General features: G+C 39.6%; 1 protein-coding gene across 5 annotated transcripts in view; it reads right to left on the bottom strand.

The window, feature by feature from the left end:
* Positions 1 to 1,039: 1,039 nt before the first annotated feature.
* LOC126251651 (tripartite motif-containing protein 2-like) overlaps positions 1,040 to 27,747 on the bottom strand; it is a 419,447-nt gene continuing 392,739 nt past the window's right edge. For all 5 annotated transcript variants that reach the window (XM_049952206.1, XM_049952205.1, XM_049952207.1 and 2 more), the window contains exons 6-9: positions 22,100 to 22,330; positions 16,903 to 17,604; positions 2,328 to 2,478; positions 1,040 to 2,077 (exon numbers count right to left, since the gene is read on the bottom strand). In XM_049952206.1, coding sequence (XP_049808163.1) covers positions 1,839 to 2,077; positions 2,328 to 2,478; positions 16,903 to 17,604; positions 22,100 to 22,330 — 1,323 coding nt within the window. In that variant the 3' untranslated portion in view covers positions 1,040 to 1,838. The remainder of the gene's footprint in view (positions 2,078 to 2,327; positions 2,479 to 16,902; positions 17,605 to 22,099; positions 22,331 to 27,747) is intronic.

The raw sequence follows: 27,747 nt of genomic DNA, 5'->3' as shown, positions 1-27,747 counted from the left end.
CAATGTCAGTGACTGACAGAATAGCTCCTACACAATTTAGCAAACTACTTTTACATTTTATTGTGGTAATTATAACACTGCTAAGAATGGTAAGTAGATAAATTTTTGTTGTTGTGGCCACAAGGGTGTATTAGCTGAAACTTTTCAACAGTCTTATCACCTCATTGCAAGAAAGACGAAGGAAATTTACAGTGTAACTGTAAGTGACTTATAATGTGAATGTTTATAAATATATTTATATATTTTAACAGCTTGCATGCACAAAGAACAGTACTTCACAAAGGGCTGAAAGGAAGGCTAAAGAATGAAATACATAATTTTATACAATGTGAAATTTATTCAAGTATATTTTGTAAGAACAATCGACAAGATCACATATTAATATCACATGCTGAAACACAATGACATTTAGAATTAGGATGTACAGATTCTATGTACAGCTGTTAATAGAAAACAAAATCAGTCTTAATGAAAAGAAACACTTTCTCTGATAAGTTATTTACAAGTACACAAATGTACAGACTATTAATATACATCTTCAAAAGGACAAACAAAAATATAATAAGGGTAGTCTCTGAGATACAGTTCTGTAAACGATTGTCATTCTGAAGCATTCTTGAAGATTAAACAGTGCAAAGACAAAATTTTAAAAAATTACACGATATGCCTCCGGGCCATCAGCATATGCAATGGATACTTCCTTGAGTTAATCAGTTAGCACCTGAATGTTATCGACATATTCTACAAAGATAGATATTAGTTTGTTGCATACAGACTGCTTGTATTTCTGCCACAGTCAGACCTTCCTCAGAATATATGCAACATTTCATGTCTTATTGATGCTGGCAGCAAACGTATTAATGGGTATTAAACAGACTTGTCACTTAGCACTGGTTTTATGTTAAATGAGTTACATATTTTACAACTAATAGAAGAAAACAAGGTTTTTTTGGGGGAGATTTCACAGTGCCACATGTTGCATTTAAAAATAGTATTTTTTAGCTGAAAAAATTCACCAGTGTAATTTTTCTCTCAAAGCTATTTGTAAAGAGGCATGAATTGGACACATAATGAATTGCCCCATTAGTTATGGTAGTATCATCCCCTCAGTGTAAAGGAAATGAAGTTATAGAACTGAAAGCATTTTTTTCTAAATTAACCTGCCTATAAAAGAGTAACATTTGCAGAGGAAGTCTTGCTTACAATATAGCATTAATTATGTGCAAAAGCACTAAGAGCTAACAGGAAGATTCATGTACTTCCACACTGGTATACTGCTGTTCTTATAGAAACTCGGAGGCTAACATACCTATAAATTATGTGACCTGGCAGTCACACAATTTTATTATCTTCTAAATTTCACGGAAATATTGCCTTTAGAAATTAGAAAGGCAATTTGTTGGCATAAATTCAGGGGTCAGACTTTGGTCATTTTGTCAAAATAAATAACTGCTTCAGAAGTGACACTAAAGTTGGCTACTGTACACGGTATAGTACAAAATTGAAGAGACTAGCTGAGAACTGAAATTATACATAGCCAAACTTCCTCTTCAGTGTGATGTCGAGTACTTGGTACTACTGACAAAATACTATTCCATAATCTAATCTAAAGATGATAGTGGTAATAAATTTTGATCTATTTTAAATGTAATGATCATGTGCAATAAACCAATGGAACTGTGACATTAAATCTCTATGCAGCTTTTGAAAATTTGTCCATAGTAATGAGTATTCTACTCATCCTTGTGAATTAAAAAAATGCAAAAACTGAAGAGGGTATTTTTCAGTGAACACATGCAGTTGTTGCTCAAAAACTTGTGCTAATGTTCCTGACAATATTACCAGTATCTGTATTTCTTGACACAATCATTGCCCAAATCAACGACAATGACATGAAAGTCACTGGTAACTGCCATGCCACTGGGTCTTTTCAGTCTAGACTCATGAGAATCTATAGTTGAAACTAAGGTACCATCACTGAATCTCAGCACCTGAACATAGTTTCGATTTTTTTCTGACCGTGTAGCAATTATGTGATTGTGGGCATCAACGACAATCCCACCATATCTTCCACGACCTGTAAAAGATAAATGTAAAAAATATAAATATACAGTTAATAGGAGGCTGTATGTATATTATATTGTGATTTAATCGTTATCTTAGAAAATAACACCAATATAATATGAAGCTGGATGGGCACACACTTATTCACCTTAAAACTACAAATTTGGCAGTACTAATATAAGTGTATGAGATGGTCATGTTTTGCTAAAGAAATGCTTCCTTTTTTCTAGCAATATTGTGCATACAGTGATCTACGTGCTAACCTTTGCCCTCAGGGTAGAGCTCCTCCATGAAATCACCTTTTGCTGAGAACACTTGGATTCTTGAGTCTGCAACAATGATTTCTCCACTCTGACCAACAGTCACAGAGGAGATTAAATTGAAGTAACCTCTCTGACTGCCCTTCTTTCCAACCTGTCAAATGAAAGAAAATTTAAGTGTGGATGCACAAAATTGTTTACCAGCCATAAAAAGTTAAATTTCTAAGGTTTTTTTAAAATAATGTTCAGGGACAAGCATGCTTTTACATACTAGATCCAAACAGAAACTTGCCAAATAACCTTCCCAAAGTGAAGTATCTACTGTAGACAGTTCTAATTTTGTTGTTTGAATGGCAGATAGTTGTAATTAGAATAGCTTAGAAAAATTATTCTCTGTTTAAAAGTAAAAGGGTCTTCATAACAGATTTTGCTATTTTAGATTTTGAAACAACATTTTATATGTCAAGAATTTTAATTCTTAATATAATAGTATCCAGATTATTGTTACAGCTATGCAATTAATAATTCCTGTTCAGTTTTTAACAGGTCACAAGCTGAAAATAACTTTCTATAGTAATAAATTGAGAGTTAATGGTTACTTCATTTTATACATATATCACATATGATACATGTTCTTGAAAATTTTCCGTGTTATTGTTTGTATAGTATTTTCAGAATTTCCAAGAATGGACACCAAATAGCTCCATTGTGTATAATATTCACTATGACACTATTAAATAATTTGTTGCCAGATGTGTCTGACAGGAAAACCTCAAACTGCGAGTGAAGAATTTAAATGCAAGCTTTTGGTAAATGTAAACATGTTAAGGAACAATACAATTTTGTAGTATTTAAGACGTAAACATTTTCATTGAAAGAAATAGAAATTTTCTTAGTTCACTCAGCAGGATCCTGCTTAACTGCATTTACTGTCATATTTGGTCTTATCAATTCTGCTACCTCTCCTCCCCCTCCCCCAAACAAACTCTTAACTCGGAAAACTAAACACTATGAATTTTTGTATGGGATATATGATTTTCTGTAGGTGAAACTGAATTCTGGATTCAAAAGCACCTTAACCTAGTGCTTGCACCCATTCTTTATTATAGTGCCAGTGCCAGTGCCCTCCACACTTCTTCTTCTGTAGTGGTCAATCCAAGAATTGGTTTGCAACAGCTACAATGGCAGCTTGTCTCCATTCTGTGAGTCTTTCAGCTTTTCTCTTCATTTCTTTATAGGTGTTACATCCCACATCTTTCATGATTTGATCCATGTACCTCAGCCATGGTCTTCCTCTTGGTCTTTTTCCCTCCACACTACATTCTTCTAAATGTGCATGCTGCTGCAAAGTTGGTGCTTATTGATGAATCTGCTCCCATATGATCAAACAATATTCCCTCAAAATCTGAAGTATCATTTCTTTCTTGAGATCTTGACCAGCCTTCTGTGGCTTGAATGATCCAATGTCTCCCAAGTTCAATAGGAAAAATTGCTTCCAATTGAGATGACATTTGTTGTGAAACTTTCTCTGTACACTCTTTCACCTTCCCAGACACTACATCCTGTTGTAGCATATAATAAAGGCATGTCTGCAAATTCCTGTAATGATTAACATTCTGTCTTTGAACTGTGGACAGCTCTACTGCAAACACATCACTGATGATTATATATTGTTTTTAAAGTCAGTTTAATCAGTGTCACTGAAGCATTTACAAATATTTGCCTCACATTTGCTGTCCCTTGAAGATCTCGAATCAAATCAAATTCCATGGTTACAATCGGTTCCTCATTTGAGAATATGCAATTTAAGATACTGTGCTTTGTTACTATTATTATTTTCCATTGAGAAAGTAATTTGTGTAAAATAGTGCACTACAAGACATTATTTCTGAGGCTTTTCTATTGTGTTAGGCCTGCTGCAAGACATTTTCCAACTTTGTTTACTAAGACATTACTGCACTTAGAGAAGAATTTCACGAATTCAAAAGAATCATCAAAATTTATTTTTTTGTTTCCTTTTGTTGTAAAGAACTTCAAGTTTTTCCGCTCTTGCCAGCTACAATTTCAAGTTAAGTCAATGAATGTGTGGAAACTCGAGATAGACCCACTGGAAAACTTGTATAACATACCAGAAGGTAAATTTAAAAAAAAGTTCATATGTTCAGTATATGTTAATTAACCTTGCTGAAAGTCATTCTGTAGGCAGATGTTCAGCACGTATGTCTCTACTATCGAATTTTTTACTGTGGAGACTTGAGTATAAGATTTAATTACAAGCAAACCACTAGGCCTATTGCAGAATGAGTTATACCATTATTTTTCTTGTTTTAATCAGTTTTAGACTAGATGGAGCAAATTTGGTTTTAAAGTTAAATATAAATATTTAAATTCTAGTTTGTACTAAGCATTGTCTGGTTTTCAGCATCTTCACTGTGAACTGCTCGCTTCGAAACTATAGAGCTTGAAATATATTTGTCCGATGTTTATGACATTTTAAATAGGTTATAAGCACATATATCAGCAGCGGAAGTCTCATATTACAGAGTTTTTCAGTCAACAAAAAGAAAAAGTTCTTATCATTTTTTTTCTCTGCCCAGAAAAAACATAAAACAGAAAGCACAGATTTTTTTGAAGATCTCTTTTGTTGTTGTAAGAAGCTGCAACTGCTGTGACTGTACAGTGCAACACGCATTTTATAATAGTAGTATTTAAGACTGGTTCTGTGTGTGCTGGACTGTGGGAATAACAGTGGGCTTAGTGGTGGAATCTGACGCTATCTTGCTACACACAGGAAAAACATTTTCCAACAACCTGGGATTTCATGGCAGCAACGCACTCATCCTCACAGCCATGTACGCTGTTAATCGCGGGGTCCAGCACACACAGAACCATACCTTAAGAATCACTCTTTATAAAATCCATATTGCACTGTACAGTCACAGTGGTTGTAGCTTCTCACAACTACAAAAGAGACCTTCAAAGAAAACGCACACTTCCTGTAAATGTTTATCCTGGGCTGAGAAAAAGTTACTTCAGAAAAATCTTAAGAACTCCTTTGTGAGTGACTGAAAACTTCTCTAACTTGAGATTTCCACTACCAATATCTGTGCCTATAACGTATTGAAATTTTATTAACACTGGACCAATACATTTCAAGCTACATAGTTTTGAAATGAGAAGTTCATAGCAAAGACGCCGGAATTGAACAATCTTTAGTACGCCTGGAATCCTTACCTAATCTGTTACCGCGGAAACCATCCTTGTAACCATTGATGCCATTTCCTTAACATTCCGCACGTCCAGGGCCTCACTGCGATGGAGCACTTCCTTTCACGCCGATCACCTGCCACCCTACCTAAAACCACTTTCCTCATTACCTTAGCCAGCTTCATCCTGACTCACAACTTCTTCACTTTCGAAGGCCAGACATACCAACAATTAAAGGGAACAGCCATGGGTACCAGGATGGCCCCCTCGTACGCCAACCTATTTATGGGTTGCTTAGAGGAAGCCTTCTTGGTTACCCAGGCCTGCCAACCCAAAGTTTGGTACAGATTTATTGATGACATCTTCATGATCTGGACTCACAGTGAAGAACAACTCCAGAATTTCCTCTTCAACCTCAACTCCTTTGGTTCCATCAGATTCACCTGGTCCTACTCCAAATCCCATGCCACTTCCCTTGACGTTGACCTCCATCTGTCCAATGGCCAGCTTCACACATCCGTCCACATCAAACCCACCAACAAGCAACAGTACCTCCATTATGACAGCTGCCACCCATTCCATACCAAACGGTCCCTTCCTTACAGCCTAGGTCTTCGTGGCAAATGAATCTGCTCCAGTCCTCAATCCCTGAACCATTACACCAACAACTTGAAAACAGCTTTCGCATCCCGCAACTACCCTCCCGACCTGGTACAGAAGCAAATGACCAGAGCCACTTCCTCATCCCCTCAAACCCACAACCTCCCACAGAAGAACCCCAAAAGTGCCCCACTTGTGACAGAATACTTTCTGGGACTGGATCAGACTCTGAATGTGGCTCTCCAGCAGGGATACGACTTCCTCAAATCCTGCCCTGAAATGAGATCCATCCTTCATGAAATCCTCCCCACTCCATCAAGAGTGTCTTTCTGCCGTCCACCTAACCTTCGTAACCTCTTGGTTCATCCCTATGAAATCCCCAAACCACCTTACCTACCCTCTGGCTCCTACCCTTGTAACTGCCCCTGGTGTATAACCTTTCCCATGCACCCTCCCACTACCACCTACTCCAGTACTGTAACCCGGAAGGTGTACACAATCAAAGGCAGAGCCACTTTTGAAAGCACCCACGTGATTTACCAACTGACCTGCCTACACTGTGAAGCTTTCTATGTGGGAATGACCAGCAACAAACTGTCCATTCACATGAATGGACACAGGCAGACAGCGTTTGTTGGTAATGAGGATCACGGCCAGCACATCTTGGCACAGTGTTACACCGTCCGGGTTATCTGTATACTTCCCACTAACACCAACCTATCAGATCTCCGGAGATGGGAACTTGCCCTCCAGTATATCCTCTTTACCCACCAGGCCTCAACCTCCGCTAATTTCAAGTTGCCGCCGCTCATACCTCACCTGTCATTCGACAACATCTTTGCCTCTGTACTTCCGCCTCGACTGACATCTCTGCCCAAACTCTTTGCCTTTACATATGTCTGCTTGTGTCTGTATATGTGCGGATGTGTGTGTGCGCGCACGCGCACACCTGCACATATACAGACACAAGCTTGGCTGCAAAAGAAGGGTGTAACGTTGATGTTCAGTGCAGCGTTCTTTCACAGTGCGTGTGGTTTGACCTATGTAAGCCATACCACATTGGCACGGTATCTTGTAAATTCCGGCCTTTCGTAGTAACAGATTGTTCTTAACTGATCCCACAAGGTCCACAATCTTCGATGGTGGGCGGAAAACCACTTTTACCTGAAATTTTCGGAATATTCTTGCCAGTCTGCGACGGCTTACCTGAAGATGACTGGCAGGTGCCCAGTTGAAATATCGTGCGAAGTATTGAACGACGACCGGCTACAAGCCCAAAATTTGTTTGAACAGTCAATTCGCCGGGAAAATTTTAAAATTCACATAAGAACTTTTTATTTGCTGCACAATGTCTCATGCGAGCCATAGTTTCCAGTATTTCGTTTTGTATCTCTGGCACTAGCCTAGTGTCGCAGCTCTTCAGCCAGATATTCAGTTCTGGCACATCATGCTTCTTCTCTTCGAGAACTGTAATGACGTTTCCCGTATTCATTTCATGATATGTCAGTGTGTTTCCTGTCCAACGCAAGACTACTTTCACACTGCTGAAAAATTGTGACAGGTTCTCAGTGAAAAAGACTCTTCTCGTGTACTTTGAACTTTTCTGTCACTTTCTCCAATTACGGAAATCATCTTTTCTTGTTTTTAAAAAGGCTTTCCTTTGTATGGTTTTGTATTAATTACTACATGGATATACCTAATGCAGTCTTAGCAAAGAACATTGTTGCTCTTTTGCTCATAATGATGCCAAAAATAAGACACAAACCATTCCAGTTTACGAGATTCCTTTGTGGAAACTCATGATAGGCCAGGACCGAATGTAGTTAGAGTTATAACATGTTTAACATTGTCAGGTAGTAGCTTCAAGGATGTGACAGTTTGATTTAGTTATAAGTAATGTTCGACCAAAATATTAATCACATAATTGCTGACTTACAATATTATTTTTATCATTGGCTCCACCTGCAAATCATGTACATCCCTAAGTGAATTGGGGAGGGGGGGGGGCAGAAACTGTATCTTCTCATTCCACCTTCCCAACACCTTTGAAGTGGGGGTATGTTCACCAATTTCATTTGTTCACAATTACTATATTTATTGGTAGTTGTTATTTCCTTACTTCCAGTATGAGCCTGAATATCTATTATCTATCCTGTCTGAATAGATCAGGATCTCTTAGATAAACTCAGCAACAGTAAGGCCTCTCAAAGAGTAGCCAATCATGTCATATTTTGAGTTTTCCAACTCGGGTACATGTAACTTTTTGACACATGCAGTAAGTACAACATTTGATCAGATAGTGTACAAATAAGCTGATTTTAAAAGTATTTTGGCACCCCTATATAATGCAGGATTTACCACTAGATGTCACAAGAGACACACCAACCGGTATAAAAGGAGGTGGGGAGTATTGGGTTGTCAGTAGAGAAGCAGTGACAGTACAGCTCAGTGACCTTGAACATGTTTTAGTCACTGGATGTTACCTGAGTGACAAATCTATCAGGGACATTTCAGCCCTTTTAAAGCTGGCCAGTTGACTGCTTGTGATGCAATTGTAAAGCAGAAATGCAAGGGAACATCAACAGCTAAACCAAGAGGGTGGCTGTAAAAAAATCACATGAAGTCATTGGAAGGAATCATTTGCACCAGTGCATGATGGGAGTGGTGACTGGGTGTGAATAAGGAGGAACCTGGGGTGGGGAGGGATATTATGGTGGGGGTGGCGGACAGTGAAATGCTGCAGGTTAGGCAGAGGGTGGGAGAGAGGTGTGTGTGTGTGTGGGGGGGGTGGGGGGGGGGTAGCGGAAAAGGAGGAGAGTGCGAGTGTGCGCGCTCGTGCCTTTTCTAATATTGTTACATTTCATCCTGGATTTTCCATTGTTTGAAGGACTCATTTGGGTGCTTTGAGCTGCTAAGCTTGAACAATGAGTGTGAGCAGGGGTATAAAAAGAATAAATGGGGTAGAATGGCTGAGCAGCTCCCCATAAGCCACACATTTCCACTGTCAGTGCTAAGTGATGCTTGAGGTGGTATAAAGAGAGAAACCAATGGACATTGGAAAACAGGAAACAAGTGATCAATCCTGCTATACACTGTGGCAATCTGAGGGAAGGATTTGGGTTTCACAAGTGCCTGAAGAACATAACTTGCCATCAGTGTAGTACCAACAGTGAACTACAGAGGTGTTAATATTACAGCATGAGTGGTGTTTTTTTTTTTTTTTTTTTTTTTTTTTTTTTTTTTTTTTTTTTTTACGGTGTGATCTGCTTGTTGCACATATGAAAATGCTAAATATGGTGGGATGTAAACACATTTACAGCATTGTGTACTGTGTACAGTAGAAGAACTGTTCGGATGTGATGTTTGTATCAGCAAGAGAATGACTTTTTCCTGAAATGATGTTTATGAGGCACTCGCTTACAGACAGTAACATTCCTGAAATAGACTGGGCTGCCCAGAGTCCCAACCTGAAGCCAATGGAAGTTCTTTGCAATGAGTTAGAACATTGATTTCACTCCAGACCCCAGCATCCAACATCACTAGTCCTCTGGGTAGTGGGTAGCACAGTGGTTAACACACATGGCCATACTGATTTTCCACGAGTTCAGTAAATCAATGAAGGCAAATGTTGGGATGGTTCCTATGAGAGGGCACAACTGGTTTCCTTCTCCATCCTTTCCTAATCCGAGCGTGTTTTCTGTCTCTAATTATCTCATAGTTCACGCAATGTTAAACACTAATCTCGTGCTCCTCTGGTTACGGCTCTTGAGGAAGAGTAGGGTGCCATTCCTCCACAGACATACAGACAGCTCATTGAAAGTGTCTCCAGCGGATTTCAAGCTGTCAAAAGTGAAGGCTGAATGCATCCCATATTAGTGTCCACCAATAATTATCTGGATACATTTGATGACACATTGACCCTAATGATTACAATGACAGCAGATCTTCTATAAGACCAGAGAGGTGTGTTTTAACACCTCTGGACTTTGCAGATTCCATAGTAAGATGGAAAGGGATCATCCTAAGTTGTAATACTTGCGTTTATTCAATATGCTTGCCCATAAGGCTGTATTTTGAAGATTTACTAGTTCACATTTGGCTTCAAAATACATAAATCCCATCATCAGGCACCTACAATTAGAAAGTACAGCCTCACCCCCTTAAAAAAAGAGGCTCAAGTTTATGTTTTTATAGACTGACAATGTAATGACCTCATAATATGATTTAGTAATGTTTTTAAATATATAGTTATAATAGAGGGAAACATTCTACGTAGGAAAAATATATCTAAAAACAAAGATGATGTGACTTACCAAATGAAAGTGCTGGCAGGTCGACACACAAACAAACACAAACATACACACAAAATTCAAGCTTTCGCAACAAACTGTTGCCTCATCAGGAAAGAGGGAAGGAGAGGGAAAGACGAAAGGATGTGGGTTTTAAGGGAGAGGGTAAGGAGTCATTCCAATCCCGGGAGCGGAAAGACTTACCTTAGGGGGAAAAAAGGACGGGTATACACTCGCGCGCACACACACACATATCCATCCACACATATAGAGACACAAATATGTCTGCTTGTGTCTGTATATGTGTGGATGGATATGTGTGTGTGTGTGCGCGAGTGTATACCCGTCCTTTTTTCCCCCTAAGGTAAGTCTTTCCGCTCCCGGGATTGGAATGACTCCTTACCCTCTCCCTTAAAACCCACATCCTTTCGTCTTTCCCTCTCCTTCCCTCTTTCCTGATGAGGCAACAGTTTGTTGCGAAAGCTTGAATTTTGTGTGTATGTTTGTGTTTGTTTGTGTGACTGTCGACCTGCCAGCACTTTCATTTGGTAAGTCACATCATCTTTGTTTTTAGATATATTTTTAAATATATATGTATGTATGTATGTTTTGAGGCACCGACACCATGTGTTCCTTTACTTGTTGATGCCAGAGGACGGGATTTAAGTATCATGTTGTCAGTGGAAAGTGAAATAATATCTTAAAAACCCACAGCTGTATGGACAAATGAATTGAATAAATATAATATACTATATAGAGGAAAGTTTGCTCTTATTTGATGTTGTGGTGTTGCTGGTGAGAGAGAGAACCTCATATTTCTGAAATTAAATAAAATGTGAAAAATACAGTTGGCCAGGGATGCACCTAGGTCAGGGGATCATACAATTGGCATGAATGCACACCCCATTTAAATGGCACATGTATGTTTTTTCTGTTGAAGTGAAAAGTTGAGGTACAATTAGTGACAGTGGACTTAGTTTCGTTGTTCTAAATCTCATACCATCTGAATTGTTTGGACTTTAAAGAATGGCAATGGTGCCTTAGTTTCTGTTGTATTACACAAAGCAAAAGTTGCCTGGACAGTCCTGAAACCTGCTGTAAGCAGACCAATATCAGTATGCACATTATACATTCATTGTTCAGTCCACTAGCATATCGTGATCAAGTCTACTGTACTGCTGGTGCTGACAAACAGGGAAATACACTGCAATGCATTTTAAATTTGAGTAGATATTGCTCTCTATTCTCTGGTGTGGCTTTTTACATTTGCTTTCATTTTGTCGATAAGCCAGTCTTCAATAATGAAGAAAAACTAGATATTATATTAATGTACAGCATCTTTCACAGAAATGCAACCACAACTGTAGCACTTTACACTGAACACTATCTAGATTCATGGTGTCCTACCTTGTACCACTACAATGTCTCCATAAGTCTCGTGGAAACAGGCAGCTGGGCTGCCAGAAAGCATCAACTTACAAACACACCAACCAACAATGGGAACAAAATTGCTGTTCTGGCTATTGTAGTGCACAATCCTGAGGTGAGTGGTGTACAACAGATTGCACGTCGTAGTTCTGCAATAAGCCATAGTAGTTTCTGGAGAATGTTGTACAGGCATACATTTCATATCTAAGTCCACCAAGAACTTTGAATCCCGCACAGCATTCTGTCATTTTGCACTTCAGCGGTTGCAAGGTAGTCTCAAATTCCTAAGTGACACATTGTTTATGGATGAAACTTCATTCACAAATCATGGTCATGTTATTCTGCAGAATGTTCACTACTGATCTGTGCAAAATCACCACTGGTTTAATGTGGTTGCTCATCAGTAACAGTGGGGAGTCAATGTTTGGTGCGGAGTCATTAGTAACCATATTTTAGGTCCCTATTTTTATCAGGGAACATCAAATGGACAGCAAGGTGCATCATTACCTCAATACAATCTACTGCTTCTCATAGAGGATCTGGGACTGGAAACAAGTCTATCAATATGGTTTCAGCATTATGGATGCCCCACACACTATGCGTGTGTTTCCAGAGAAGTTGTGGATGTTGCGGATGTTATGTTCCCAAATGGGTGGAGATGTCCTGTGAGCTGGCCAGCCCAATCCCCCAACTTGAAACCATTACATTTCTGTTCGGGTGCAGTGAAAATGTGTGTTCATGGTTCCCTGACGACACTAGAAAATATTCAACTACGTATTACCACTGTGTGAGCAGTGCTGTCTCCAGAAACACAACAATCTGTGCAATACTCACTTGTTCACTGTTTCTTAAAGTGTACTGTGGCAAACGATGTGCACTTCAAACACCTGTTGAAGTTTTTGTTTACGTAGACTGAAGTGCCGAGTGAAAATTTGTACTAAGGTTGCGAATTTAATCTCAGTCTCCTGCTAACTAGACAGGTGCATTAGCCACTAAGCCACCTTATACAGGGGCTCACACAGCTTCATGGATTACCCTGGCATTCCTCCCTCCTTGAGCCAAATTCTCTCTGCTGCCCCAGTCTGCTTTAAATATCCCCTTTCACGTGAAAAGAATTACCAAGGCTGTCCATGCTCTGGATTAGCACCTTAGCATTGAATGTAAATAGGGCATCCAGCCTGAAACCTAGGTGCAGGTACTTATGGAAATGAAAGGACACAATTTCGGAGACTTTACTGGTCTCATGCAGATATGCTTTCATAACTTATCATGATTTTATGTAATGCTGAAGCAGTCAGTGAAAATTTGTACCTTGGTGCATTTGCCATCAAGATGTAACCACAACCTTGAAGTTTCCAAGTCTTATCACTAAACTGTACCTCAGTTTTCATTTCAGAAAAAAACCACCTGTGCCATTTTAGTAAATAGGACTTTGTGTTGAAAGTCATGTTTATTTACTTTAATGGAATTTGCATTCCTGCCCATTGTGTGAGCTCTGGACATAGGTGCATCGCTGGTCAGTTGCATTTTTCACATTTTGTTTAAGTTAGGAAATATATGAGGTTGCAGAGTTATGTGGAACACTATGTATATTGATATAAGTACCAGATCTCACAAAAATACAAAATAGAAAAGTGCAATTTAAGAATAGTACAGTGTCTATTACAGTGTTCAATTATTGTTACTCCTATGAAACTGAACAACCACTGTTTAAATTGTGTAACAAGTTCATATGGGCATCTTTATTGGCGTTGTTATGTTATACAGTGCAAATGTGCCTGTCAGACAGGAGACTGAATTGCTAATGTTATATTTTGGTAATGTAATTAATCATTAAAAGCTGGAAACTGATGCCTGTCACATTAACATTATCTTGACTGCATACAATACAATATGTACAGTTTTACAGTACTGATGCACTATTCTACAACAATCATCAGTGTTTGAGAGTCCACTCACTGATTGTCTTGGCTGTTTTTCTTTACAGGCCACTACAAAATATATTCAGAGAATGATAGGTGATAGTCAGGCAGGTAATATTAGAGTTTTTCCAAGTCCTTGATTGTATTAGACTTGAGGCCCCAGTACAGTGATCATTGTCAAAGCTGTAATACTACCATTTCTTGTGTTATTACAAACAGAGTGGGGAAAGTGATGATTGAGAGTGTTGCTTTCCCTTGTCTTCCAGTACTTAGTTTTTCTTCATAAATTCTTGTCTTTCTGTAGTGTGGCTGCCACCAAGACTACAAGTCTAGCATTTCAGTAACAGCAGTGTGTCTAACAATAAATTTACCTGTTTACAAACTTCTATGAACTGGCTCTGAGATATAACGCAGAGCATCCTTTGGTCCCTTTTTATGAAGCTGAAATCCCTGTCACAGGGTAAACAACTTTATTCTCTCACTGGAAATTGAGGTTGAATTTTCCAGAATCAGCTAGGTGCAACAGAAGTCTGCTGGGACTGTGATTATTATTCTGAGCTGTACGATTGACTGACACCCAAACCTCCAGACGTCAGATACTCAGATCGGTACCAAACATTGTAGGTCGGTAGAGTATTGACCAAAACTCTGATTTAGTTCGTACTGTGTGCTACTGTCCAGCAGAATGAGCATAAACATTAATTAAAAGTAACACCAGAATTATCAGAGCATATCAATGAATAATTTGTGTTCTTGGTATCCGTGGGTGAGTTGGTAGAGTGTTAAGTCGGTGTACCAAGGGTCTCATGTTCAAATCCTGCTGCTTACAATTGTGAAACTGTTATATGGGAGAATATTTTCCCAACATGTAAAAAGACTTTTCGGAGTTTGTAGAAATGTTCGTTTCACAGTGCTTTCGCTTTGTCAGTTGAAAATAGAAAACCTATAGAGTACATTTGTATAGATAGGTGTAGTGATCTGTCAGACACATGCGACAGAACAGACACTACTCAAGATGGAGCAGCTAGTGCATTTTTAGTTTCACAGAATACATGTAAACATTGGGACAGTAGAATAAAGAAACAGTTGCATCACACTTACTGAAGTATTAGTGGTCATAATAAAATGTAGTCTATAGATTTAGTACTTTCAAATAAACAAAGCGGAAGCACTGCCAAAAGAAATTTCCACAAACTCTGAAAAGTCTTTACAAGTCAGGAAAATATTCTCCCTACACGCAAAAACTATTCATAAATATGCTTTTGCTGTGCTCTATAGTTCTGTCGTTACTTTTAATTAATGCAAGACGGCAGCACATAGTATGAACTAAATCAGACATTGGGTTGATACTCTTATCAATATACAATGTTTACTGCAGATATGAATGTCTGACACCTGGAGGTTTTGGTGTGAGAATAGATGAAGTTTGATGTATTATTGTAGTATACTCTTGGAAGCACTCCATGTATTACAAATAATCATAAATCTATAGAAAACATACTAACTTAAGGGTTGACACCCCTTTAATGTCAGTCTGTGCAGTTATAAATGTGGTATCCGAAACAACAGCAAAATCAATAAACCAATTATGCACTGATGCCCTTTTGAAAATATACAAGTTAACTGCACTTTCTGCATAAAGTCTCTTTCTTATTTCTACCAAATAAGGGCTGGAAATTGGTGGGGTAAAACTAGCAGTAAGTAGCTACCATGCAATCCACATTCAACATGTAAGAGGAATTGTTTGTGCTTTCAGACAATTGAACACAAAGCTCCTATAACATAAAAAGTCCAACAATCACAGCTCAGATAATGTTAGCAGTAGAAAGCTATAAGTATAATAACAGGACACATGTGTAAATTGCTCAGGAATGAATATGTCATGCACACCCTGTGAAACAGCAGTGCATGTTTTCACTGAGGTCTTTCCCTTTATCTCGGGTAATCACACACAAAAGTTAAGCGACTTTCATGAAGTCATTCAGCTGACGGATTTTAGAGGGAGCAAAAATGAAATGTTTCCTTTTTCCGATAATTTTTCTCATACCATTCTTTGGTATACTTTAAACTCTAAAACATTTCAATTATTACATATTTCCCACTGTCTCTACGACAGTATGTATATGTGTAGTTAAATTACATTCTCTTTTTCATTAATTTATTTGTGGAACCACACGAGCCAAATCTACTTAGTCAAATAAAAAGTCACTACATAATTGGAAGATTCTGATAAAAATAAAGAGAGGAGTTATAATAAGGTTGATAAATGAGTGGCGCACACAGTAACAGGTTCTAAACAAGGGCAAGGAACTATTTTACAGTGCCATAAGAAAGCCCTTCAATTAATATTTGAAAATACAGAGATTTCTAGCCAAAGTTTTCAGTTCTTAAGGAATTTTCTAGGAAATAGAAACAGCAGAATAGTGCACATCTTTCTACACAGCAGTCAACGGAAGTGATATTCAAGTGCAAATAGTTTTTCTGCATAGTGGTTATTGAGTGAATGCTCCAGATAATTTGGAATGATTTTTATTATTACCACAAATCCGATGAGGGAATACACTGTCCCTCGAAAAAGTTCGAAGACTTATTTCCTTTCTGGCAGATAAGTGACATTTGTGGCATAACTACAGTGGCAGCTTGAACTGACAATGCAAACAACAGGTGTGCATTTGATCAGGCACTGTTGAGCAGTGGGCATGCGCCCACAGTGTGTCGATGTTAATGGTACAAATCCCAATGGAACAATATTTTTAAATTAAGTTTTCAATACTCTCTCTAGAATGTATTGAAAAAGAGAAAAGTGTGTGCACAGTTTTTCCCAAACCCATTGATTCCTGAAGAGAAAAGACAAGGATGGCTGCTGCGACTTGTAGATGTTTCCTGGAATAATCAATAAGGATGACAAAACTTGGTGTTATCAACACAAAACAACAAAGGGCAGAAATACACATCTTAACATTTCTCTCTCTCTCTCACACACACACACACACACACACACACACACACACAAACACACACAAACACACACACCTTGGGACTGCAAACAGGAATTCTGCTGCTTACAGCTGAGTCCGTAATGTGGAAAACTTACTTTGTAAGTATAAAAAGCAAACAGAAAATTATATTTACCTGGAAAAGAAGCTTTCCTTCAGAGTCAAACACAAAAACACAACTGATTCCATTGTCAGCCACTAAGATGTGACCATATGTTCTGTCCACAGCTACATCAATAGGTTCTTGGAACGCATTATGAGAAAACTTTGAAAGAGTTTGGCCATCAGTTGACATTTCTGTCACTGTCTTAGTCCTCCAGTTAACCACCACAAGTCCACTGTCAGATACCGCAATTCCTGTACAACTGCGTCCCACAAGTCCCTCATTTTCAATGTGTCTTACAAATTCCAGGTCTTGTGTCAGCACTTTGATTCGAGAATTACCAGTATCCACAACATACACATTTCCAGAGTCATCCACAGCGATGGCAACTGGCTGCAAGAATTCATCTTTGCCAGAACCTCTGACTCCATAGACAGATATGGGGTTGTTGTGTTCTGTCACATCGAAGAATAATGGACAGTCTTTGACAGGGCGTTCAAATACAGACACACGTAACATGTAGCGTCCAGGTGCAGGAGGTCTGAAGTGTATACGGTAGGTACCATCATCACGATCCTCTAGCTCAGCTGGAGGCATATCTGCACTGCTGTCTACTCGGGCCACTTCTGCTTTCACTGGGTCACCACCAGATGTGCGAGGGTCCCCACGGTAGTCAACTGTTCGGAGAACAGCCGATGAACTCAACTGGGTCACAGCTGGGCCTTCGAGATTCACCTGTACCAATTCAAAAATATTAACATATTATCTTTACTTTTATTTCATAGGACTGATATTTCAGGTAATTTTCTACACTGCATCCAACAAATATTAAGCACTCTTAGTTATAACCAAATTCCCATACCTAAGTATGAGAAATTAACTTAATTTTTGTGACACTCTTATCAGTGTTCACATTGAGGAAGTATCATTACCGGTATTCAATATGCTGGCTACCTTTCCGTTATTTGAGAGTTCCAGTAAATGATTATTCTTATTTTTGATTTGCTACATTATGTCTTAACTACACAAGAAGTGGACTATTGCAGGAAATGATTCAAGTTTGTCCAACTACTTACAATTCTACGAAGTGTGTGTAGAGAATACATCAAACTGTGTACTTTATGCAATATGGTGAAACAGGTGAGGTAAATGTGGCAGCAGAATTCTAACTGCTAACAAATGCACCTGACAGCCTTGTATCATAAAGTTGCCATTTGTGTGAAACGAAGTATTGAAACATTCAATCAGATCTTAAAGTGTACTTGGAATTATTAAATATTACAAGCAGTATTTGCCAGACAGCATCATGACATAAGCATAGGTCATTCTTCATGGAGCAACTGGTTGATACTGATCCACAGAAAGAGTACATTGTAATAAAACGGTACTTTCAATAACGGTGAGCACAGGATGCTGCATTTATACGTAAAATGTGATAAGAATCTAGATTACAGAAAATGCAACTAGCAGTGGACCTTAATATCACATGGACTTCAAGGTTGACTCCCTATAGTTCATAAAAAGTGTGATTGGTACTGACAATTGAGGTGGAAAAAATGGCAATGTTGCTGAATGTGGCTTACGGTATTCCACACCTGGTTGCAACTACATGTGTTCTTTGGCAGTAGAAACAAAAACGTTGACAACATGCGGGTCATATATGTATGCATGAATTTATTTACAGTTGTTGCTTGTAATCTCAAAAAACTAAAAAAAAAGAGCTATTTACTATCTAATATGTTAATGTATCATAACGTTATTTGTTAAAAAAAAAAAAAAAAAAAAAAAAACTATTTTTGCAGATCAATGACCATTTGCAGGTTTTTGTTTCTGTCATTAAATATTAGCTTTATTATGCAGCTCTACAATGATTTACAATATTTTATCAACAAGTTAACAGTGATGATCTGAAGAAGGTACTCACTACGAGAGGTCAGTAGCATGCTCCCATCTTACATTCCTGAGTGTGTTTTACCTATGCTAATGGGAAAACACCACTCGCGTCACTGTCAGAATTTAATTTAAAATATTATTCTTTAGCATTGCTCAACCTATCACTGCTCACTCCGAGATATACACTCCTGGAAATTGAAATAAGAACATCGTGAATTCATTGTCCCAGGAAGGGGAAACTTTATTGACACATTCCTGGGGTCAGATACATCACATGATCACACTGACAGAACCACAGGCACATAGACACAGGCAACAGAGCATGCACAATGTCGGCACTAGTACAGTGTATATCCACGTTTCGCAGCAATGCAGGCTGCTATTCTCCCATGGAGACGATCGTAGAGATGCTGGATGTAGTCCTGTGGAACGGCTTGCCATGCCATTTCCACCTGGCGCCTCAGTTGGACCAGCGTTCGTGCTGGACGTGCAGACCGCGTGAGACGACGCTTCATCCAGTCCCAAACATGCTCAATGGGGGACAGATCCGGAGATCTTGCTGGCCAGGGTAGTTGACTTACACCTTCTAGAGCACGTTGGGTGGCACGGGATACATGCGGACGTGCATTGTCCTGTTGGAACAGCAAGTTCTCTTGCCGGTCTAGGAATGGTAGAACGATGGGTTCGATGACGGTTTGGATGTACCGTGCACTATTCAGTGTCCCCTCGACGATCACCAGTGGTGTACGGCCAGTGTAGGAGATCGCTCCCCACACCATGATGCCGGGTGTTGGCCCTGTGTGCCTCGGTCGTATGCAGTCCTGATTGTGGCGCTCACCTGCACGGCGCCAAACACGCATACGACCATCATTGGCACCAAGGCAGAAGCGACTCTCATCGCTGAAGACGACACGTCTCCATTCGTCCCTCCATTCACGCCTGTCGCGACACCACTGGAGGCGGGCTGCACGGTGTTGGGGCGTGAGCGGAAGACGGCCTAACGGTGTGCGGGACCGTAGCCCAGCTTCATGGAGACGGTTGCGAATGGTCCTCGCCGATACCCCAGGAGCAACAGTGTCCCTAATTTGCTGGGAAGTGGCGGTGCGGTCCCCTACGGCACTGCGTAGGATCCTACGGTCTTGGCGTGCATCTGTGCGTCGCTGCGGTCCGGTCCCAGGTCGACGGGCACGTGCACCTTCCGCCGACCACTGGCGACAACATCGATGTACTGTGGAGACCTCACGCCCCACGTGTTGAGCAATTCGGCGGTACGTCCACCCGGCCTCCCGCATGCCCACTATACGCCCTCGCTCAAAGTCCGTCAACTGCACATACGGTTCACGTCCACACTGTCGCGACCAGTGTTAAAGACTGCGATGGAGCTCCGTATGCCACGGCAAACTGGCTGACACTGACGGCGGCGGTGCACAAATGCTGCGCAGCTAGCGCCATTCGACGGCCAACACCGCGGTTCCTGGTGTGTCCGCTGTGCCGTGCGTGTGATCATTGCTTGTACAGCCCTCTCGCAGTGTCCGGAGCAAGTATGGTGGGTCTGACACACCGGTGTCAATGTGTTCTTTTTTCCATTTCCAGGAGTGTATAATTAAATTTTCGATGCATTCTTCCATAACACCTTTATTTTTTGCTACCTCTCTAATGATACTTGCAATGCTGATCACAGTTTTCATTCATGTGACACTTGCATCTTGACTGACAGCTGCTACAAGATTTTCAGCTTGAGAGACAGTGAATTTTTTGTTGTTTGCAGTAATAATGTAATTTTTTATTTGTGCTCATAGGCCTTCAATGGCAATGAAGCGACACTGATATGGAAGAATCCAAATGATTTCATGCCCATGCAATTTTAATGATCTTGTCAACTATGCGTGTTGGAAACTGTGTTTTCTTTTGTGTCACAATTTTGAGCAATTCTGCCTTCTTCAAATATTCTCTGACATCCACTTTTTACTATTTCAGCCCCAGAATAATATAATTTTTTTCCCAAAGTTGGTGCCTTATCATGAACAACAGAATGATAAGGGGCAATGTCCATAATGATTACTTATGGACTTGTCAGATTCACCATAAGTGGTGACTTGAACCACTTTTGAAAAATCATATTGTTTATCTCTTCATGGTAATCACATGTATGTTGTTTTTTTTATTTTATTTTTTTATTAGTGAAACATTAACAAGGATTTTGGCACACAACCATCTGATGTACCTGTATGTAAAACAACTATTCACCCTTCTTTTCCAACAGGCACTGCAATGGTCCTCTCAGGCATTCCATCACTCCAGCTTCCACGTAACGAATGGCTGACAGTAACCCGCATTTCACCTATCCACACAATATTTTCAGATCTCACACCTATGGTCCTGCACAGAAATCTGCATGTGTCCTTTTCATTAATATTTTGCAATCGTTAAACACTGCATAGCTGAAGCCTATGCCTTTCAGCACTGTACATAATGAAAATTTGCTTCCTTTAAAAAGATCGTCCTTCTGATGTGACATGAGTAATTTAGATAGAGGGGGATTGTTCCCTTCTCTTATAATAGCTATATATACACTGAAGTGTCAAAGAAACTGGTATAGAAATGCATATTCAAATATAGAGATATATTAACAGGCAGAATACAGCTCTGCAGCTGGCAGCGTCTTTGTAAGACAAGTGTCCGGTGCAGTTGTTGTTGTTAGATTGGTTACTGCTGCTGCAATGGCAGGTTATCAGGGCTTAAGTGAGTTTGAATGTTGTGTTATAGTCGGTGTACAAGCAATGGCATACAGCATCTCTGAGGTAGCGATGAAATGGGGATTTTCCCAAAAAAGATCCTGCAAGAACGGAATCAACAATGACTGAAGAGAATCGTTCAACGTGACAGAAGTGCAACCCTTCCACAAATTGCTGCAGATTTCACCACCATTGCATCATTAGTTAATGCAATAAAAGATGCTAATTGTCAAAGTGTTGTGCATCTCAAACCAAGTTCAAGTAGAATACAACAGCCAGATGAAGGAAACCGATGGAAGTTTATCATGTATCTGGGAGTATGAGAGAGTAAGAAAAGGTGGAATTTCTAACCAAAAGCATGACAATATCTGATTGTTTATGGGTCCGTTGTTATTTGTCTCGTTAAATTACTTAAGATACAATGTAAAAAGCATGAGAATAAGAAATTGTTTATCGAAATGGTACCACAGGGGAAAAGAATGGAAGTTTGCACACACTTCCATCATCTACAGTGACAATGCACATAGATCCACAGTAACAGTAACAGTAACAGAGTTTCTGGGAAAGGATAGACATTATTTTGTCATAAGAAATATACTTACTGTACACAGGCTTGGGAAAGTTGTCGATGTTCGAACACGACCAAGAGTGACCAGAGCAGATTCCATAGTCTTCAAGCTGTCATTGTGTGAGAAGTCACAAGCTAGGAAAGCATTCTCCCGGGGTTCTCCTAGAGGGCCAGCTGCGTCAAGTTTCTCTGTCAAGCTACCAATTCGTTGTGTTATGTTGCGTACTTCCACCTGATACTGAAGACCTTCACATTCTCGTTCCACCTGCAATAATAGTTTTCTGGAAACTACTACTTGCACCACAGCATGTAAAAAACTTATGAGGGGCATAAAGAGTAACAGAAGTTCTAGAATTAAGTTACTGTTGACATTAAAGGTAGCCACAACAGCACAAAGATCCTTCAGATCTGCATATCCCTCTCTGCATATCTGAAGTCCTTCAGTCACAGGACCCTGTTCAATTCTCTCCCTTTCACTGCACCAGTTTTAGGTTCCATATAACAAAAACTATTATCTACATCCCTACAGGACTATTTCCATCCTTAAAGTGAGAAAACTGAAAGAATGCATGTTAATGGAACACATCTAAATCATCTTAATTTATCTAATAATATTTTACTGTTTTCTTCAATTGCAGACAATCTTAATGGACCAAGTTGGAAAACAGGGTTCAAAATGAACTAAACCAACACACACTGAAAAGAAAATTGTAAAAATCCATAACTAAATCACAGAATCAGTTTGAGTTGTTGTATTTATGACATTTGCACACATTTGCCTGTATGTGCAGTACAAGAAACAAACAATGGTGGTTTCAAAACTAAGCTACCCATGTGTGTGAAAAGGAAAGTGTATAACCAGTTTGGATTACCAGTTTTGACTTATGGCAGTGAGGTATGGACATGAACTGCGGAAACTATTCAAAAGTGAGTATTGCTCAGTGAATGATGGAGAGCTGCTTATTGCAAATTAGCAGAGGCAGGTTCTTTGCTGGATTAGGAGAGAGACAAGGAAATACCATGGCAGAAACCTAAGGAATGGTGACATATGATGAATGCATATAGCTGAAGATCACATGCACTGAAAAAGACTTTGGTTATCAGTGGGGGCAATTTTTTATTTACATATCTAGAGTTTAGTAGGACCAAACCGAGGAGCCAGTCTCCATGGTTATGGACCAAGTCAGTTCATGTAATTACATCAGAAGAGCTAATCTATATCTATACTACTTTAATTACGAAAGTGTTTGACATTGAAACTTCCTGGCAGATTAAAACTGTGTGCCGGACCGAGACTCGAACTCGGGACCTTTGCCTTTCGCGGGCGAGTGCTCTATGGCCATGTCTCCACAATATCCTTTCTTTCAGGAGTGCTAGTTCTGCAAGGTTCGCAGGAGAGCTTCCGTAAAGTTTGGTAGGTAGGAGACGAGGTATTGGCAGAAGTAAAGCTGTGAGGACGGGGTGTGAGTCGTGCTTGGGTAGCTCAGTTGGTAGAGCACTTGCCCGCGAAAGGCAAAGGTCCCGAGTTCGAGTCTCGCTCCGGCACACAGTTTTAATCTGCCAGGAAGTTTCATATCAGCGCACACTCCGCTGTAGAGTGAAAATTTCATTCTGTGTTTGACATTATTACCAAAAATCTCAAGATGTTCACGACCAAAGTACATAGGTTGTGCTATGCCCTGCTATGAAAAGCGTGCAGCTTCATTTTCTTTCTGGCAGTCAGAGTTAACCACAACAGCTGAGCATTTTAACATTACTCAAATTGTTTCTCCAATACACATTTTTTCTCCTTATACATAATGTTGAACAAAAGCAGTGTACTCAGTCATATGCTGTCTTGCTTTATTCCTCAGAGTTGGTTTTAATAGAAAACAGGAAGTTATATTTATGGCTTATTTGCATATGATTACACTTTTACTACTGAATCTGAATCATCCAAAAATTTTGTAATCCTGCCATTTCACAAATTGAAAGTATGGAATAATGTCAGTGAAGCTACTATCCTCACAGATGCAGCAGCAAGAGAGGTCTATCATACCCCATATACAATTTACATATGCATTTTAAATGACTGCAATTCCCAGTCAAGGATCTGTTGCTAATAACAATAAACAAAGCTCAAGGTCAGAGAGAGGAGGAGGAGGAGGAGAAAAAACGGATTGGGGGGGGGGGGGCAGAAAGAGAAAGAAGAAGAGAAGGAGCAGGAGATTAGGATGTACAATTCCCATACATATTTATCAATTACAAAGCATAGCTGTGTTTGCTAGTAAGAAAAAAAGCAAATTTAACATGAATCCTATACAAATGGCAAGCTGCCGAGTTCATATTACCATAATCAACACCGTATCAGAGAAATGTTCTTAAATTTTTTCCAGGAACACACTGACAGATTAGCCATGAGGAAGTTCTTCAACTTAGCCTAAAAAAATGTGATGATTACTGCTAGGATATTTTAATCCTTGTGTTGTTGTTGTGTTGTTGTGGTCTTCAGTCCTGAGACTGGTTTGATGCAGCTCTCCATGCTACTCTATCCTGTGCAAGCTTCTTCATCTCCCAGTACCTACTGCAACCTACATCCTTTTGAATCTGCTTAGTGTATTGATCTCTTGGTCTCCCTCTATGATTTTTACCCTCCACGCTGCCCTCCAATGCTAAATTTGTGATCCCTTGATGCCTCAAAACATGTCCTACCAACCGATCCCTTCTTCTCGTCAAGTTGTGCCACAAACTTCTCTTCTCCCCAATCCTATTCAATACCTCCTCATTAGTTACGTGATCTACCCACCTTATCTTCAGCATTCTTCTGTAGCACCACATTTCGAAAGCTTCTATTCTCTTCTTGTCCATACTAGTTATCGTCCATGTTTCACTTCCATACATGGCTACACTCCATACAAATACTTTCAGAAACGACTTCCTGACACTTAAATCTATACTCGATGTTAACAAATTTCTCTTCTTCAGAAATGATTTCCTTGCCATTGCCAGTCTACATTTTATATCCTCTCTACTTCGACCATCATCAGTTATTTTACTCCCTAAATAGCAAAACTCCTTTACTACTTTAAGTGTCTCATTTCCTAATCTAATCCCCTCAGCATCACCCGATGTAATTTGACTACATTCCATTATCCTCGTTTTGCTTTTGTTGATGTTCATCTTATATCCTCCTTTCAAGACACTGTCCATTCCGTTCAACTGCTCTTCCAAGTCCTTTGCTGTCTCTGACAGAATTACAATGTCATCGGCGAACCTCAAAGTTTTTACTTCTTCTCCATGAATTTTAATACCTACTCCGAATTTTTCTTTTGTTTCCTTTACTGCTTGCTCGATATACAGATTGAATAACATCGGGGAGAGGCTACAACCCTGTCTCACTCCCTTCCCAACCACTGCTTCCCTTTCATGTCCCTCGACTCTTATAACTGCCATCTGGTTTCTGTACATATTGTAAATAGCCTTTCGCTCCCTGTATTTTACCCCTGCCACCTTCAGAATTTGAAAGAGAGTATTCCAGTTAACGTTGTCAAAAGCTTTCTCTAAGTCTACAAATGCTAGAAACGTAGGTTTGCCTTTTCTTAATCTTTCTTCTAAGATAAGTCGTAAGGTTAGTATTGCCTCACGTGTTCCAACATTTCTACGGAATCCAAACTGATCTTCCCCGACGTCCGCTTCTACCAGTTTTTCCATTCGTCTGTAAAGAATTCGCGTTAGTATTTTGCAGCTGTGAGTTATTAAACTGATAGTTCGGTAGTTTTCACATCTGTCAACACCTGCTTTCTTTGGTATTGGAATTATTATATTCTTCTTGAAGTCTGTGGGTATTTCGCCTGTCTCATACATCTTGCTCACCAGATGGTAGAGTTTTGTCATGACTGGCTCTCCCAAGGCCATCAGTAGTTCTAATGGAATGTTGTCTACTCCCGGGGCCTTGTTTCGACTCAGGTCTTTCAGTGCTCTGTCAAACTCTTCACGCAGTATCTTATCTCCCATTTCATCTTCATCTACATCCTCTTCCATTTCCATAATACTGTCCTCAAGTACATCGCCCTTGTATAAACCCTCTATATATTCCTTCCACCTTTCTGCCTTCCCTTCTTTGCTTAGAACTGGGTTGCCATCTGAGCTCTTGATATTCATACAAGTGGTTCTCTTCTCTCCAAAGGTCTCTTTAATTTTCCTGTAGGCAGTATCTGTCTTACCCCTAGTGAGACAAGCCTCTACATCCTTACATTTGTCCTCTAGCCATCCCTGCTTAGCCATTTTGCACTTCCTGTCGATCTCATTTTTGAGACGTTTGTATTCCTTTTTGCCTGCTTCATTTACTGCATTTTTATATTTTCTCCTTTCATCAATTAAATTCAATATTTCTTCTGTTACCCAAGGATTTCTATTAGCCCTCGTCTTTTTACCTACTTGATCCTCTGCTGCCTTCACTACTTCATCCCTCAGAGCTACCCATTCTTCTTCTACTGTATTTCTTTCCCCCATTCCTGTCAATTGTTCCCTTATGCTCTCCCTGAAACTATCTACAACCTCTGGTTCTTTCAGTTCATCCAGGTCCCATCTCCTTAAATTCCCACCTTTTTGCAGTTTCTTCAGTTTCAATCTGCAGTTCATAACCAATAGATTGTGGTCAGAATCCACATCTGCCCCTGGAAATGTCTTACAATTTAAAACCTGGTTCCTAAATCTCTGTCTTACCATTATATAATCTATCTGATACCTATTAGTATCTCCAGGATTCTTCCAGGTATACAACCTTCTTTTATGATTCTTGAACCAAGTGTTAGCTATGATTAAGTTATGCTCTATGCAAAGTTCTACAAGGCGGCTTCCTCTTTCATTTCTTCCCCCCAATCCATATTCACCTACTATGTTTCCTTCTCTCCCTTTTCCTACTGACGAATTCCAGTCGCCCATGACTATTAAATTTTCGTCTCCCTTCACTACCTGAATAATTTCTTTTATCTCGTCATACATTTCATCAATTTCTTCATCATCTGCAGAGCTAGTTGGCATATAAACTTGTACTACTGTAGTAGGCATGGGCTTTGTGTCTATCTTGGCCACAATAATGCGTTCACTATGCTGTTTGTAGTAGCTAACCCGCACTCCTATTTTTTTATTCATTATTAAACCTACTCCTGCATTACCCCTATTTGATTTTGTATTTATAACCCTGTAATCACCTGACCAAAAGTCTTGTTCCTCCTGCCACCGAACTTCACTAATTCCCACTATATCTAACTTTATCGTTATCAGGAGAAAGGAAACTGGCATTCTACGGATCGGAGCGTGGAATGTCAGATCCCTTAATCGGGCAGGTAGGTTAGAAAATTTGAAAAGGGAAATGGATTTTAATCCTAGTGGTAGCTTATTGAAAATGGATGCAGCAGAATACAGTACACCTTTCTGCACAAGAGTACAGAAATTCAATCTAAATGCAGGTTGGATTTCTTCCTAGCATTATCTGAATGAAAGCTGTTAGTTCTTGGAAATAATCTCATGTTGTTAACAATAAATGACATTATATATGTGGTGTCTGTTCTTTCATACATCTCAAAAGAACACACACACCATTTATGATGACGGCCAATGATCCCTTCAGTGCAGATGCACACCAAGTTCGAACTCTTAAGGGAATTAGTGAGATGCTGCAAGAAATGAAGATAATGAGAG

The sequence above is a fragment of the Schistocerca nitens genome, chromosome 4, assembly GCF_023898315.1.
Source record: "Schistocerca nitens isolate TAMUIC-IGC-003100 chromosome 4, iqSchNite1.1, whole genome shotgun sequence".
Taxonomy (NCBI): domain Eukaryota; kingdom Metazoa; phylum Arthropoda; class Insecta; order Orthoptera; family Acrididae; genus Schistocerca; species Schistocerca nitens.
This window is presented reverse-complemented; position numbering and strand designations above follow the sequence as displayed.